The 15,907-nt window shown below is 52.7% G+C and overlaps 5 protein-coding genes across 5 annotated transcripts; 3 read left to right on the plus strand and 2 right to left on the minus strand.

Moving 5' to 3' along the window:
• Positions 1–817: 817 nt before the first annotated feature.
• On the plus strand, positions 818–3,961 carry METBIDRAFT_11568 (uncharacterized protein; the record flags this gene model as incomplete). The annotated part of the gene is made up of 2 exons (XM_018854019.1): positions 818–839; positions 1,011–3,961. The coding sequence occupies 2 exons, from the start codon at positions 818–820 to the stop codon at positions 3,959–3,961; spliced, it is 2,973 nt and encodes a 990-aa protein (XP_018711483.1).
• Positions 3,962–5,604: 1,643 nt separating this feature from the next.
• METBIDRAFT_42108 (uncharacterized protein) lies at positions 5,605–6,237 on the plus strand (the record flags this gene model as incomplete). Its single annotated transcript, XM_018857496.1, has 1 exon — positions 5,605–6,237. The coding sequence occupies one exon, from the start codon at positions 5,605–5,607 to the stop codon at positions 6,235–6,237; it is 633 nt and encodes a 210-aa protein (XP_018711484.1).
• A 654-nt stretch (positions 6,238–6,891) lies between these two features.
• On the minus strand, positions 6,892–8,790 carry AVT4 (Avt4p; the record flags this gene model as incomplete). The annotated part of the gene is made up of 1 exon (XM_018858815.1): positions 6,892–8,790. The coding sequence occupies one exon, from the start codon at positions 8,788–8,790 to the stop codon at positions 6,892–6,894; it is 1,899 nt and encodes a 632-aa protein (XP_018711485.1).
• A 4,526-nt stretch (positions 8,791–13,316) lies between these two features.
• EIF4E (translation initiation factor eIF4E) lies at positions 13,317–14,400 on the plus strand. Its single transcript, XM_018854680.1, has 2 exons — positions 13,317–13,496; positions 13,717–14,400. The coding sequence occupies exon 2, from the start codon at positions 13,717–13,719 to the stop codon at positions 14,341–14,343; it is 627 nt and encodes a 208-aa protein (XP_018711486.1). The 5' UTR covers positions 13,317–13,496; the 3' UTR covers positions 14,344–14,400.
• Positions 14,401–14,456: 56 nt separating this feature from the next.
• On the minus strand, positions 14,457–15,359 carry METBIDRAFT_42330 (uncharacterized protein; the record flags this gene model as incomplete). The annotated part of the gene is made up of 1 exon (XM_018857531.1): positions 14,457–15,359. One exon carries the CDS (start codon positions 15,357–15,359, stop codon positions 14,457–14,459), a length of 903 nt encoding a protein of 300 aa, XP_018711487.1.
• Between the last annotated feature and the right edge of the window lie 548 nt (positions 15,360–15,907).

Consider the following 15,907-nt stretch of genomic DNA (forward strand, 5'->3'; position numbering starts at 1 on the left):
CGTTCAAACAATGCAACATGAGCTAAGACCACCATAACACTGTTTTCGCAAACCACATTTTCGGTCGTAGGCAATAAGTCACACACAAAAAGTCATGAGAATCAAGTCACAACAATCATGATCAGCAAGTCATGAACATAGATCCACCAACTAGATGTAAGCAAGTCACACATTGACAAACAACATTCACAAAGAATTCACAACCAACATTCACAAAAATTTTCACAACCAACATTCACAAACAAATCACCGTAATCTAGTCAACCACCCCACAACACCCATAAACACCTTGAACAACTCATACAAACTACACAGCCCACTCACAAATGACCGCCACATGAGCATCAACAAAGCCAGCCAACACAGCCAACTCCTAAGCAACAAAAATCTCCCGAAATACTAACCGCCAGTCCAGAACTCACATCTAGTCAGACAGCGGCTAGCCTCAACCACAAATCCCCCGGGCCCGGAAATCCCAAAAGTGCGGGATCCAAAATCCGCAGCCAAATTGCAGCACCAAAAAAAAAAAATAGCCGCCGCGGCCCCGTCTCGCTTCCCGGCCCCGGCCGCTCTGTTCCTGCCGCGATCGCCGCTGGCTTCGCTGCACGAAGCTGCGGCCTGTGGGCTTCCTGCCCGCGCCTTCCCCGTGCTTGAGGCTCGCTGACACCTTGCTGCTCCAGACACCGGAGCTTGCCAAGGACGAGAAAAAAAAACCCTTCCGGCCACACCACTCCCACTTTAGCTCTAGAAATACCGCAGGACCACCAGCGGAAAATTTCGTGCAGCCGTCTTCTTTTTTCTACTGCCTCTTCCGATCATGGCGTTGCTGATCCTCGCAGGTACGTTTGCCATCCAACAACCGGCCATCTCCCGGCCCGGGCCGCCCAAGTGACGTGGCCCCACCGGACCACCAGCAGGCCTGGCTTATGCTGTGGAAAAAAACTGTTTTTTTTTTTGCTGTGCCACAGCTGTTTTGCCGCTCGTCTTGTGACCCATACTAACTGAACTAGTGGGCGAAAACCCCAACTTGTGCTTCTACGCATGGCGGCTCCAGTCCACGCAAGCATGCTCCGTGTCCGTCGTATCCACAGCCATAGATGTCCTGGCGCCGGTGCGCTGGCAGTCCGAGCTGCTCGGAGACAGCGTCTTCCAGCCCGACTTCCTGGCAAACTCATTGGCCCAGCTCGACCCACAGCGCAAGTATGACGTGGTGCTCCTCAGCGTGTCCAACTTGCAAAGTTTCCAGGACACGTGTACAGCCGTGGCACCACTCTTGCATGCAGATGCACTCGTGGTGGTGGAGTCCACGGGATACGTGCAATTGGAGCCGTTTGTGGTGTCCAGCTTGCCGAGCAAAGCCGCGGCCGTGTGCTCCATCATGAACGAGGCGGACGTGCGGCGCTTTCCCTACTCCAACACGTTTGTACACGCGGTGTTGAACCAGGACCAGCGCATTTATTTGGGCTCGTGCACGCCGGAGCTGAAGGCGGCGGCCCTGGTGCGGGACCTGGAAACATACGCCCAATTCTACAAGCTCTTGCAAAAGGTGCAGGAGCACCTGTCTGGCCATGTGAGTCTCCTCCGCTCTAGCAACCCACAAGAGTTCATGACATACCAGTGGAAGCTTGCGTTGCCGCGCATCGTGTTGAACCCGTTGCTGGTGCTTTTCGAGGAGCCGTTTCCAGCGCGCTTGAGCAAACAGATCTTGGCCAAGCCATTGATCTCTGGCCTCGTTAACGAGCTATTCAAGATCATCAAGAAAATGGGCTGCAAGCTCATTAAGGGCTATGAGAACGAGGCCAACATCATGAAGAACTGGCTGGCACACTTCCCGGTGGCCGACGCACCGGCATCGCCAGAGTTCCGTGACTCCAATACTGTATTCTACAGCTTCTTCCATCAGATGGACGTTGACGTAGATTTGCTTTTGTTGCAGCCCATCCTCTTGGGCGACGACCACGCTGTGCGCACGCCGTACTTGGAAAACTTATACTCCATCGTGTGTCAGTTGCTCAAGATGAATGCCACAGAATCGGTCTTCTTCACGCGGAAACATGGCTCACTGCCAGCCCGCGTCCGTGAAATGGACGTTTTGCTGGCGGACTTGGCCAACTTAAAAACTCAACGCGACACCGCCGACGCCCAGTACCGCGACCGCCAATTGCGTATGCAACAACTAGAGACCTCCCTCTCGCAGAGGCAACAAGCGCAGGACGAGCTTGTGCGCAAGTTTGAAGAGCAAACTCGACTCTACGATAGCAAAATCGACGAGTTGGCGCGCATCCAACAGCAGAGAGAGGCCGCAGTGGCGGAATTAGACTCAAATTTGCAGGGCAAGTCGTCAATGCTTCAGAGCTTGGAGGCACGTGTCATGCAAGCGGAGGCTGCATGGACCCAACAGCAGCAAAGCCAACAGCATCGTCTGGAGCCAGCACTGAAAACCCTGGCCGGCTATACAGACGGAATTCCCGATACTGAAGCCAACGCGCAAGCTCCTCTTTCTAGCTCAGAGAATAGCGACATGGAGGCACCCAAGAGCAGGACCTACGCTCTCCTGGAAATGCAGTCTCCGGATCTCTCAGATCTTTCACACGTGGCAGTCTACGGCGCTGCTTTAAATGGGGACGTGGGGCCACCAGCCACACGTACGCCATCAAACTCTGTCAGCAAGCCTGGCCCCCCACATGCGTCCGGTGATCTCTCTGAGAAAGAGAAGGAACTTCAGCGCAGAGAACAGGCCTTGGCTCAGAGGGAGCGAGAGCTCCGTACGTCGCTGCTGCAGGCGCCTGGTACTCAGCGCGAGCTTTACTATGATGCTCAGAGCGCAGAGCAACTTCATGATTCTTCTTTGGCGCATCCTGTTCAGCCAGCATATCAAGCAGGCGTGCCCGCCAATGACATGCCAGGTAGCCTCAACAACGGTCAGAATAATTTCACCAATGGTGGATATAGCAATGGGCAGCACAACCCTAACGGTGGCTTCAACAATGGACAGAATGGATTTAATAATGGTGGACAGAACTTGCGCCCGCCATTTGCCCCAACGGGCCCCCATACATATAGCCAACAGTACGAGGCAATGGGCCACGAGCAGCGCCCGCCACACGGATTGCCTCCGAATGGGTTTCCACAAAATTCGCTCCCACCCACGCTTCGAAACCCACAGAGGTACCAGCAAAATGGAGCTCTGTTTAATCCGCAGATGCAGCCGCAGAGACCAAGGATTCTGTCTCACGCTAGCGGCCCGGCAAGCGTGAATTACGCCGGCCTGTTACCGCCTCAGAACAACCAGGCACATAATAATGCAGCTCTGCAAAGCGCAGGGCCCCAAAACATGCAACACCGGTCTAACAGTTTGGCGTTTCAGCAACAGATGCCTATGGGCCAGCAACAGATGCCCATGGGCCATCAACAGATGCCTATGGGTCAGCAACAGATGCCTATGGGCCATCAACAGATGCAAAGCCAAGGCTCACTGCAGTATCTGGTAAATCAAACTATGCACGCTGTGCCCCAAGGCTATCCTGCTAAAAAAGGAAGTCGACGCTCGGCGTTTCCAGATCAGGCACTTAATATTGACTATGGAGGCCGTGGCGGGATGCCCATGCCTGCGGCCAATGGTGGAAAGCCGAAACACGCCACGGGGGGTGGTCATATCCCCCAGTCTTCGCCGCCAATTGGACAGGCGAGAAAGTCGTACCTGGGTGCAAATTTAGCACGGCCGGGCCTGGACCTGGGGTTTCCCCGCGCCGTGAATCAGAACGTGTCATCTAACTCTAACTCTTTGACATCGCACGCGAGCATATCTGAGGATTCGCCCAAACCCTCTACACCAGACAGTCTGAAGGATATACGACTAGACGTGCCAGTGGCGGAGGTGCCGGCTAAACCACTCGGTGGTATTGCCCCGCCACCAGAAGAGAAGAAAAAGAAGAAACGGAGTTTCCTCAAGAAGCACTAAGACAGGGAAACCCTTATACCTGGAAGGATGTACCGATGAAAAGTGGGGCAAATTCATGTTTGTGCGGAACTAACTCGAACAGTCTTTTTTCATGATGACGTTAATATTTCACAGGTAAATACTCAACAATCTCCAATAAATGAGACTCATTTTATACCTGAGACATCTTAGACATTCTGGAGTGTAAGCGCCATCCTTGTATGGGCAAGATCATAGTGGCTCGATCTTCCATGATGACGAGAGACATCAGCAAATCGCTTATGGGGCCTTCATTCCTAGATCAACAAAATAATTGAATTGTCAGAAAACGATGAAAAGAAGCAATCTGTTGAAAATCAGCCATTGTGTCACCTGAATCATGCGACACCTCAGGCTTCGAGTATGAATGTGTGCAATTTTTAATGAATCTTGAGACAACCGCATCCTCTTAGTAGAAGCGACTATATGGTATTCTGACTTTGGGATCCGTAGTATTACACAGCGACAAATCTTAGAGAAAGAACCTATAGGAGATTCCCGTTATGGTGAGTATGTCTGTATCGAGTGGCTAGAGTCTGGACGAGTTTGAATAAGAAGACCTCGTAGTTTTGTGAGATATCCAGGTATGAATAATTTGAAAGGTTGGCTTAAGTCTTCGAATCCCCTTTAAGCAAATAAAGGCTTTTTTTTTAAAGTCTATGTATGATCAAGCAGCCAGGCTATTCTCACTATAGTAGCTAGATATTTGCAAAACTGAACAAAGGAGAATATAGAGATATGCCAAACGACCCCTTCGTGCCTGTGGCCCTAGTAAGGGTGTCACTTCAATCACTAGTTTAAAGAATGAGCAATGAAGGTTCCGTGAGCCTGAATATACCGCATATACCTCTGCTGCTTTTTAAGATGCTCACAAAGATACAGATTCTTTTGCTTGAGTTGATGCTTCGCTCGATTATTTTGGTATTTCTGTCTACTCTTCTGATCCCACATGTCGTGTTATTATAGCTAATAAGTCTCTCTATTCCAATTGACAATTGCATCTACGGCCTATGACTTGGACGTCTACTTTATAGGTCTGAATATCCTCCTTACATTGTAATTCATATATTCTCGGTTTTTCTTCATACAGGTATGACATTCTCTCCTCAATTCATGATTAGCATCTAACGATTTGCCTGAGTATTCTATAATGATCACAGCACCCTATTCTACCGATTATCTGTCTATTGATTGAGATTGAGCATTTCTTGACATGTACTGAAATACCCTTTCTCTGTGGTTATCATTTTTACCGTCTACTTAATTAGCTACTGGTTCTGTGGCCAACATGACTGCTTTATGCTCACACCAACACGTCGGCTTATGCTGGTGGGTCTATCACCAAGTGAGGTGTCAAAAGAACCAAATACAAAAAGCCCCGAAAAATTCCTTCAAAGAGTTGGGCACCAAGAGTCGCCACTAAATATGAGATGTAGGAAAGGTTCAAAACAATAGACCACCTCAAATGGCGTGTGCTCGGCATATAACAAATGACCCAGTAGCAAATTGGCTGCGCGCACCAGGTGAAAAACCACCCACGGCATGGGCCTGTATACAGCACGAATATCTGGATTCCAAGATCTCTCATTGAAATTAGGCTCGAGACTTCACGTAGAAACCACAAAATGGCCCGCAGATCGTTTTACGAGGACGACGAGGTCGTGACCACAAAGCCCGGGGTCAATACGGAGATCAAGCCTGAGCTCAAAGAACGGGAGTCTGCGCATGGCAACATCTCGTTTGTCGACGGCATGGGAGTTCGGACCACGCCCTATTTGGAGAAACAGGCCAACAAATTCCGCCACTTTGTGCACGAAAAAACCAGCGTGATGATTGCTGAGCTCGGCACGCAGAAAACGGCGTTTTGTAACGAGTGGCAGAACTTGCAGACGAAACTAAATGAGACGATCGTGGACCCGGTTTTCCCCGGGGTGCTGAACTTCGTGTTCCCGATCTTGGTCACCAATGTGTTTGTGGCCAAGAGAGCCTTGCCGCTCCGATTTGTGGCTTCGTCGCTTGCTGCGGGCCTTTCGCTTAAGTACAACATGCCTCTCACTTATTTGGCTTCTAAGGGCAAGCTCTGTGCGTGGGAAAAAGACAATTTACCCGAGCTTTATGAGCAGCAACAGGAGTTGGTGTCTGCTGCCAACGTGTGGGTGAAGGACGCCAGGATTTTGCGAGACCAGGCGAAAGTAGACTTGGAAAAGCTGGTCCATGATGCCAGGGTAGCAATTGCCAAAGCTCTTGAGGACGAGTAAAGAGGCCAGCCGAGTTCCAGGCTTTATATTGCTTACTTGGTGGGATAGATGAGCGCCAGAAACCAGTTTTTGTGGGCGCAAGATGAGAGTGCAACTAGATGAAAGGTATAGTCAATCAAGACTTTGAGACCAGAGTTGTAGTACTGTAGACCCGGGAGGACCGGAGTTCCAACTACACGAAAGCCGAACCAGGTGCAAGCATGTTCGAGGCTATAGAGAACTACTAGTACAAAGTCGTATTGATTATGTTGGCAGATTGAGATACTAATATGAAAGAAAGGTACACCAGTAGGAAAATGCACCATGTGAGACACCTGCTGAGGACCCTAGCATATCTCTGCGTGACTGACATGACTCTATTCGCAGACGACTGTATGTCTGTGAAGGAACTGTTCGCAATGAAACGTTGAAGTACGTGACACAACAACAAATTCCCAACTGTAGGACTCTTATGAATGTTTTCACTATCAAAACGACTGAATAGTTCTGCTGAATATAGGTCTATGAATAGAGTGCACGACAAAAAAAAACGATCACTTTGGAAGAGGAAATGCCCACGATGCTGTCTTTGATGCTAAAAGATGAAAAAAAAAACCCCTATGATGAATTTTACAAGTTGCATGAGTCCAGAGCCCGGTGGCACCACCTGGAACCTTAGTGGGTGAGAAGATCGTAGGTCGTGTACACTAGGGCTATTCCGCCCAAAACAATCATTGTATAGTCGACCATTGCCATAAGAAACATTTTGCGTCTGTTGGACGTTGCGTTTTGATAGTCGCAACACGTCTTTAAATGAAGCATGGGTGGGTACATGTATACCAATGGAATACACGCAAAACAGCCCACGAAGGACACAAACTTGTCCAAATTCTTGCCGCCGTAGAAAGCAACGGCAGAAGTGAGAATCACAAACGCCAGCCGCAAGAGGTTCTTCATACATTTGACTCCACTGGAGGCCTTCCCCGAGTAGGACGGAGGGAAAACACGCAGCTCAATCAACCGCACAGCGGGGAAGATTTGAATCGGCGTCGACAAAAGAATTGCAAATGCATAGAAAAGCTGGACCAAGATGACGAAGGGCGAGTTCTGGGGCAAGTTGAGGAGGATCACAGTGTCAATCTTGTCGCCAAACGTGAGGTAGCCCAAGCCGCCCACGAACACGAAGATGGTGGAGATAGTCAACACCACGCTGCGCAAAACACGCGGGAAGTGGTCGGGGTAGATCATAGACTCCTGGATCGGGATAATGAGCCCAATGCCCTCAAACGCGAAAATCGCCACGCCGACGAAAAGCGAGAACTCGTCCTTGTTGAAGAGGTAGTGGACGCCCGGGCCCGGCTGGAGGCTGTTTCCGAGAAGCTCCATGGCGGTGAAGCACACGATGGTCACAAGCCCCACCATGATGAAGACGTTGGCCAAGAGCGCCAGCAACGAGAGCCTAGTGATGTCGCGGACCAAGCTCAAGGGCGTGAGCACACAGGCCTCCAATGCAATGAACCACACGATGTTCCAGTCGGCGGTTTCGTACGAAGACACGTTGACGAGAAACGCCCGCAAGTTCTCTGCCGTGAACACGATGTACGTGGCCACAAACCCCACCTGGGAGAGCACGATGGAGAGCAAGATCAACTGCTGGAACCATGTGCCGTAGCACACGCGGCCCATTTCCGAAAAGCCCGACACGCGCAGGGCCAATTTCGCGTACACGAGCACCACGTAGCACCAGTACGAAAGCAAGCCAAACAGGAACAACATGGCCGCCAGGAAAACAAGCCCACCGCTGGCAAACGCCTTGGGCAAGAACAAGACGCCGGTGCCCACAAAGGCCTTGACAAGCAAGAAGTACGCCTTGGCGTCCGAGGCAGTGCCGGCGGGGTTGTAGCTGTCGGGCGTCCGCGGTACTAGCGGTGTTTCCTCGTCGCTGCCGGCGTCGTACTTGTACGGCGAGTAGTGGCACGCCACGGCGTCATCGTCCTCGAGGTCCTCGCCGGCAAAATGGCCGTAGATGCTGAGGAACTCCACGAAGTTGCGAGTAAGCAACGTGGGCCGGCGCTTGCCGGAGTGCGCCAACACGTACTGGCGCCGGAACCCGCCGGGCACGTTGAGCGAGCTGGCCGAAGAGCCGCGGCGGGACTCGTCCTGGCCGGTCACCAGCGACATGCTTTTGGAGCGCTGGAGCGGCGGCTTGTCGGTGCCGAAGCGGTAGATGTGGCGTGTGACGTCCGCGCCCTCGGCGGCTAGCGCCAGCTCGGCGTCCGGGCGCAAGTGGCGCTGGACCAGCTCGGCGATTTTGGCGTCCAGCGGCCGTCGGGCAGCGTCGGGGACGTCTTGCTCGGAGCTGGGACTGGTGCTTTTGGAGTGCGGCTCGGCCGTCTTGGAGGCCACGGAGCTGGCGTCATTTTTCATGAAAAGCGTGTTCCCATGGAGCAGGCTGGCCACCGAGGGCGAGTGGCGGGGCACCAGGCCGCCGGGCGAGGCTGCCCACGGCGAACGGGCGATTTTGGCCATGGAGCTCCGCCGCTGGCTGGAGGCGATGTCACGTGGAAGGCTCATGCGGGCGCTGGGTCACCTGACGAGCGGGTGTATGTGGGAGTGAAAGAAGGAGGGGTTTGGGCCGGTGGCTTTAGTCTGGCGTGTTTGCTTTGGTGTGTTTTGCTTTGGTGTTTTTTGCTTTGGTGTGTTGGGGTTAAAGTGAATTGTGGTTTGAAATGAACTGTGGTGGAGGAGGACGGAGGAGGTGCGAATCTGCGTCGTGGGCCTGATAAGGCTCTGGGCGTGGGCCTGCTCATAAGCGTGCGCGGGCGCCTGGAGGCAGAGGCCAGTGACGGTGCTTTCTTTTCATTTGATTTGATTTGATTTGATTTGATTTGATTTGGTTTGATTTGATTTGATTTGATTTGATTTGATCTGATCAAATGTTTTCACTTGTTTGTGTTGTTGTTCAGCCGGCTTTTCTAATTCAACTTGAACTATTTTGCGAGGCCTGGGGCCAGGGAGTTATGGGGCCAAATAGCTATGGTGGAACATAGACTGGCCCCGGAGCGGATTTGCTTGGTGGATATCGATGCGGCGGGCGCGCCAAACGACGGGGCCAACAAAAGCGCAGACGGGGCCACCAGCAAAAAAGCGCGCCGGGGCTGTGCCGGTCTAGCGCCGGACCACTGTTTCGGGCCGACCTGGACAAGTGGCTGCAAAATCTTCCGAATCCGTCCACACAAAAAGCCATGGAATATGGATGGTTCACGACGTGGGGCATTTTGGCAGTAGCTAGACGCAACGTTTACAGCCACGCCAGAGACAAAAGAGAGATTCGTCCCATAATTTCTAAAGGTGCTGGCCGAGTCCTCGACGACTTCTGAGACGCCCCGCCAACGGACCCGCAGGGCCTCCTGAGATAGAACCACGAAAGATCCACAGATCAATCCCGCCGATATCCCGGGGGCGTTATGAAAAGATGAAACAAAGGCCCAACACCGGTGTTTCACAACCCCGATCTGAAACTCCTTGAGTCAGCGAGGACGGGCGCCATACTGGATCCTCTGTAAAAGCACTGGTTGGGCGTGTAACGGAGTAGTCCAGAGAGAACCGCGCACTGAGAATAGAGTGCACTTGAAGTAGTGCACTGGAAGTAGCGCACTTGAAGTAGTCATTGGAACTCGCGCACTATAAGTCGTGCCCTGGAATTAGCACTGGAATTAGCACTGGAATGAGCACTGGAATTAGCACTGGAATTAGCATTAAAAGCAGTGCATTCACAGCCCGCTGCCGCATGTCAATAGATTAATATCAAGCGGCTGGAGGTCCAAAAAGGAGATGCTCAGAGGCCAGACGTGCTTGGCAATGACCGTCTTTCACGGCCCAAATTTGGCCGTCGCTTCTGCGGATGGAATGGGCTGGGCCGATTGCAGATGTCATATCAACGCGCTCTACAGCCCAAAGACAACGCGGGCCAGAATCCCATTGCTCTGGCTCCTCCAGCCATAATGAGCCACCCAACATGACCATGAAATTAAATCACCCGAGACTTTTTGCACCCGCTCTTTCTTCTGTGGCGTGACAGAGGAACAAGCAGCTTGGAGACAAAAAAGATGGCAAAAGCTATGCAAGAGGGAAACACTTTCTATCAAAGATATCAAACACTTTCTTAGATGGCAAAAGCTACCCCAGACGACAAAAGCTACCAAAGACGGTAAAAGCTACCAAAGACGACAAAAGCTACCAAAGACGGCAAAAGTATTTGAAACAGAAAACACTTTCCAAGTTTGCCCAAGCTGTGCGAGACAGAAAACACTTCCTAATATTGCAGAATTGATTAAAGACATAAAATGATTTTAACATGGCCAAAGCGACGAAAGAAAGCAAAGGCTGACGGCAAAGTATTCTGGAGGACGGCAAAAATTTCTGAAGGAAGCAAAATCTATCAGGAACAGTAGACGTTTTTGAAGAGCGCAAACACTTTCAATTTTAAAAAACAGCAAAAGCTTCGGAAGCAGCAAAGCTACTAAAGACGGCAAAAACTACTTAAAATAGAAAACACTTTCTAACATGGCAAAAGTTATTAGAGGTGGCAAAGCTATTAGAGACAGGAAAAACATTCTAACATGGCAAAAGCCTCGAAAGAAAAATCCTCGGGTAGCAATCCGTGCAGATTCATGAACTCCTCTGGATTCTCAGCCAGTGCCCCCAGAGCTATCACCTGGCTTAGTCCAGTGGATCCTGTGTGCGGCCGCGCTGCACCGTCTTGCCGCAACGGCTCTAATAATATCCTTGCTTGGTTGCCATGTTCGGACCAGCCACAAACCCAAGTTCGGCCACAAATCTCGGAGAGACAGCCCTAGAGCCAGCCCTAACCTCAACATCGCGCACAGAATTTTCGCCAGCTTTCTTGCAAAGTGGATCACATTCCAGAGTAGCCAGTGGCCAATGTGCACCGCCGGGGCTCAGCATTCCGAGATACAGGCCCAGCTCTCTTGCGAGATTCGGGCCCAGCCCCGCAACTTCCCGATTCGCCGAGACTTCCAGTATTTAATCGGTTTCCACGCATTGCCGATGATCGGCCCCTTTTCCCGCTTGTTGCTTTCATCCCGCCGTAATTCACATGACCGCATTCAAGAAATCAAACTTCCCACGAATTCTACATTCTTGCTGTCCCACATACGCGACTGCGACATGGGGCCTAGCGTGGATCTTCCGCCGCGGTCCATTCCGCCAAACGGCGGACCAAAAAAGCAATAACAGAGAATGTCCGGTTCGAGCTAGCACCACATCTTCTGAACACTTAGTAAACCCCTCGTCCGCTCGGCTTGTGTGTTCCTGAGCCGAGGAGACCGCAGACTCCATGTTGTTTGGGCTCGGGCGGCCCCGTCCAAAAAAGGCAATTTCGACTCACGCCCCGCGCGTCCGCCACCTGGTGGCCCAGCAGATTTAGAGCCGCGGCTCTAGAGCCCAGGCCCCAAAGCCGCACTGCCCTTTCCGCCCATGGGGCGCGCCGCTTGGTGCATGAAGAGCGCAAGCCCCGACGTGGGGCTACACCGAAAAAGCACCCGCAAACCATGCAAAACACGCAATACTTTGAGCACTCGCAAACCACGCAAAACTTCGGGCACACGCAAACCACGCAAAACTTTGAGCACACGGCAAGCACGGGTTCTTATTTCTACCTCCAGCTCCACCTGAAACGCATCCCCAAGGCACCAGCGGCTGTATAATCCGGCAATGCACGTTCTCGCCTTCATCTATTTTCTTGCGCTTTCGGCTCTAGGCTTGGCCACCACGTCGGCCTCGTCGTCGTCGTCGTCGACAACCACCACCACCTCCGTGTCTCCCACCATTGTTTGGGTGACAATCACAACTGGCGGCGTCTTGAAAACCGTCAGCTCAACATACACCCAGTCTTTCATGTCGACGTACTCTGAAGCCACGGTCAGCGCCACGTCCGGGTCCATTGGTATGGGCACTTTGGGTGGGAGCGTGGGCGGCATGCGGACGTATTCGCACACGACCATCACCGCCGGCGGCTCTGCGGTGCACTCCAACGCTTTGGGGTTGTTGGTGCTAATGGTCAACTGGATCTTGTGAGGTGGGGCACGGGTGATATTTTTATAGGCTTGGGGCAGATGTTGGGCGCCTGGCGGGTTCTAGTGCCGCCTCACGAACCACACGCGAGCTCTAGAACAAATCAGGATTTCCGTATGCGGCACTCTGTAGACCCAAGCGGCGAAAAGAGTGCCACGGGCGTGTCCACGATGTGCGGCTGAATGCGCTTGGTAATAAAATACAATATATGTTGTCGATGTCTGCTGCCATGGAAGCACCTCGATTTGGGATCGACGGGCTTCACGTAATGTAGACACTGCTTTTACTGCTACGGCTATACATTGTTTTTACTGAGACAACAATTATATACTGCTTTTACTGAGACAACAATTATATACTGCTTTTACTGAGACAACAATTATATACTGCTTTTACTGAGACAACAATTATATACTGCTTTTACTGATACAACAGCTACATACTGTTTTTACTGAGACAACAGCTATATACTGTTTCCACTGATACAACAGATATACACTGTTTTTACTGATACAACAGATATACACTGTTTTTACCGAGGTATCAGCTATACACTGTTTTTACTGAGGCACCAGAAATAATACCTTAAGGTTTCGTGGTTCGACGGGCCACGTCCTCTTGCAGAAAAACAGATGCCGAGCCCGGCCGAGATGATACTTACACCCAGTGAACAAAACACACTACAGCCGAGCTTATCGCCACGACAGCTAATTACTGCTATCTTTTTTTCATTTTTTTTGCCTGTTTTTGGTACGAACCTCGGGCCCAATTGGTCAATTGGTGGAGGTGTCGGGCCAGCTGCAGGGCCACCATGGCTAATATAATATAGACAGACGGCCCTGCAAGATCCTGCCAACTACAACTTTGGGCACCCGTGCACACGCAGCTTCCCAAAACCAAACGAGTGCCAAATTGACCGGAACCAGAACCCCGAATTTTTCTGAATTTTAAACACAAACGTCCATAGATAAGATGGTCTGGGCGCCGCCGCAAGAGACTCGCGAGGAGGAGCCCGGCCTGCTGTCCAGGCTCGGCCGCCGCGGGCGTGCCCAGATATACGCGCACACGCCCGGCCGCCCCGCGCTCGCAGTCCCACGTTTACGCGCATGAGAACTTTTTTCCACCATCGATTTTTGTAACGCAGACTTTCAAAGCGGAACACCAGCACTTCAGAGGAAATCAACGTACGTACCGCCACCACATCTGACGGGCATTCGGCAACAAAGAAAAGCGCCCGCCACCAAGTGCACGTGCCAATGGCTGGCCGGGCCCGGCCTGTCTGTAAAAAGCCATGACTCTGCCCGTTTTCCAGTTGCCCCCAGCGTCCCCGGAAAACCCGCAATCTGCATTGAGCCTGCCCACTCTTGCCGAGACGGCCTCGGAACCATATACTAACTTGCCCAGATGTCCGAAGACTTGACCAAGAAAACCGAAGATTTGACCTTGGAAAACCCAACGACCGTGTTGTCGAACAAGAAGGACTTCAACTCCAAGCACCCCTTGAACAGCAAATGGACATTGTGGTACACAAAGCCGCAAGTGAACAAGTCTGAGACCTGGGCTGATTTGTTGAAGCCGGTGATCACGTTCGACACCGTGGAGGAGTTCTGGGGCATCCACAACTCGATTCCCGTGGCCAACCAGTTGCCAATTAAGTCCGACTACCACTTGTTCAAAGAGGGCATCAAGCCCGAGTGGGAGGACGAGAAGAACGCCAAGGGCGGCAGATGGCAGTACGCGTTTGTCAACAAGAGAGAAGCCAACCCCGTGATCAACGACTTGTGGTTGCGCGGGTTGTTGGCCGTGATTGGCGAGACGATCGAGGACGACGAGAACGAGGTCAACGGCATTGTGTTGAACATCAGAAGAGGCTACAGAGTCGCCATCTGGACCAAGGACTGCGACTCGGCCAAGTTGAAAACCATCGGCGAGAGATTCAAGAAGGTCTTGAAGTTGGCCGATGACCAGAAGTTGGAGTTCATGTCCCACGACACCTTCAACGCCAAGGGCGAGCCCCAGCTCTCCGTCTAAGCTTTCTCTTTGTATGCGAGACCCCTCTTTGTATACCTAAACATATATAACGACCACGATGCGCCCGATGCCCTGTACACCCCCTCCTGCTCTCTTGTTATCTAGACTCTAGTCTAGTACCCGACCGGGTTGACCTGCTCCCGGATGAAGCGGTGCACAATGTCCCAGTAGGCCGGGTACGTGACCGTGTCGTTGTGGCACGCGTGTTCAAACCTGTGCAACGTCTTCAGCAGCGCCTTCAGGAGCAGGAAGAGGCGGTCCATGTGCGCCGGGGGCACGATCTCGTCCCTCCGCGCGCTGAGAAGAAGGAGCGGCGTCAGCTCCGGGATCAAGGGCACGAGCCGCTCGGAGTCCCACACCTGGTGGACGAACATGGTGAAGTACTTGAGCGCCGGGAAGACGTGCGGCACGGTCTTGGGGATCGAGAGGAACGTGTTTTCCAACACGACGCCCAGCACCGCCTGCGGGTACGTGGCCGCCATGTGGATGGCCACGGCGCCACCCAAGGACCGCCCATACAAGACAAGCGACGTCTGCAGAAGCTGCTCGTCCTCGCGCGACACGTACTCCACGACGCGCTTGGCGTCTAGCTTCAACCCGGCCTCCAGCGGCGTGCCCGAGGACTTGCCGTACCCGCGGTACGAGTAGATGAGCACGTTGTAGCCGAAGGTCTTGTAGAAAATGGCCACGATCTGGAGCGCGTGGCCGATGTTGCCGGCGTTCGGCGAGAGAATGACCACAGTCTTGTTGGTGTACGCCGCGGAGGCCCTGTCCTGGCGAAGCACGTAGCACTGGAGCTCCACGCCGTCCTCGGTGGTCAAGAAGAGCTCCTCGTAGTCCGGCATCTCCATCTCGTCGGGCGTGGCGCAGTAGCCGCGGCCGTCGTTGAGGGCCGCCGGGTAGATCAACGAGTTCTGGAACGTGTAGAGACCCGCGAGCGCCAGGCCGCCGAGGACCGCGCCGAGGATCGCGAACATTTGCGTGGCGTGCACGAGTCGCCAGAGCACCTTGAGCATGGAAGGCATGGCCCGGGCCTGGAGGTGTGTGTCGTGGCGTGCCGGGCTCCTTGGCCTGCCTGGGGCCCGGCCCTGGGGCCACTGGCAAACGTGCGCGCGGCTGCCCGCCAGGCCCACGGCACGAGACCGCGCCAGGCGCGGGCGCGGGAAAATGGGGCCACGCCGGAGGGCCGAGGGCGGTGCTGGGGCCGCGGACGAGGCAGCAAATGAAGCGGGGGTGCCTGGGCAGAGTGAGCAGCCCGGGCGGGCTCTGGGCCGCGAGGGACGCCACGCCATTTCCAAGATCAACAAGCGCAGGGATGGTATTTTGTTTTGCCGTGGAGGTATTTTGCCTGTCTTTGTGTGTGCTTTTTTGTTCTGTAGTGGTTTTCTTTTGTTGTCCTTTGTTGCATGGCGTGTTTTTTGTCCTTTGCTTGTCTTGTGTTCTTGTCTCATTCGTCTCTCGTTATTATGATATTAGCCAGACCAGTGAGCGAGCAAATAGCATTCTTGTCTCTCTTTTTCTATTCTCTGTCCTTTCTGTGTTTTTTGTCTGTTTATCTTTTTTT

Source organism: Metschnikowia bicuspidata, assembly GCF_001664035.1.
Source record: "Metschnikowia bicuspidata var. bicuspidata NRRL YB-4993 chromosome Unknown METBIscaffold_3, whole genome shotgun sequence".
In the NCBI taxonomy this organism is placed as follows: domain Eukaryota; kingdom Fungi; phylum Ascomycota; class Pichiomycetes; order Serinales; family Metschnikowiaceae; genus Metschnikowia; species Metschnikowia bicuspidata.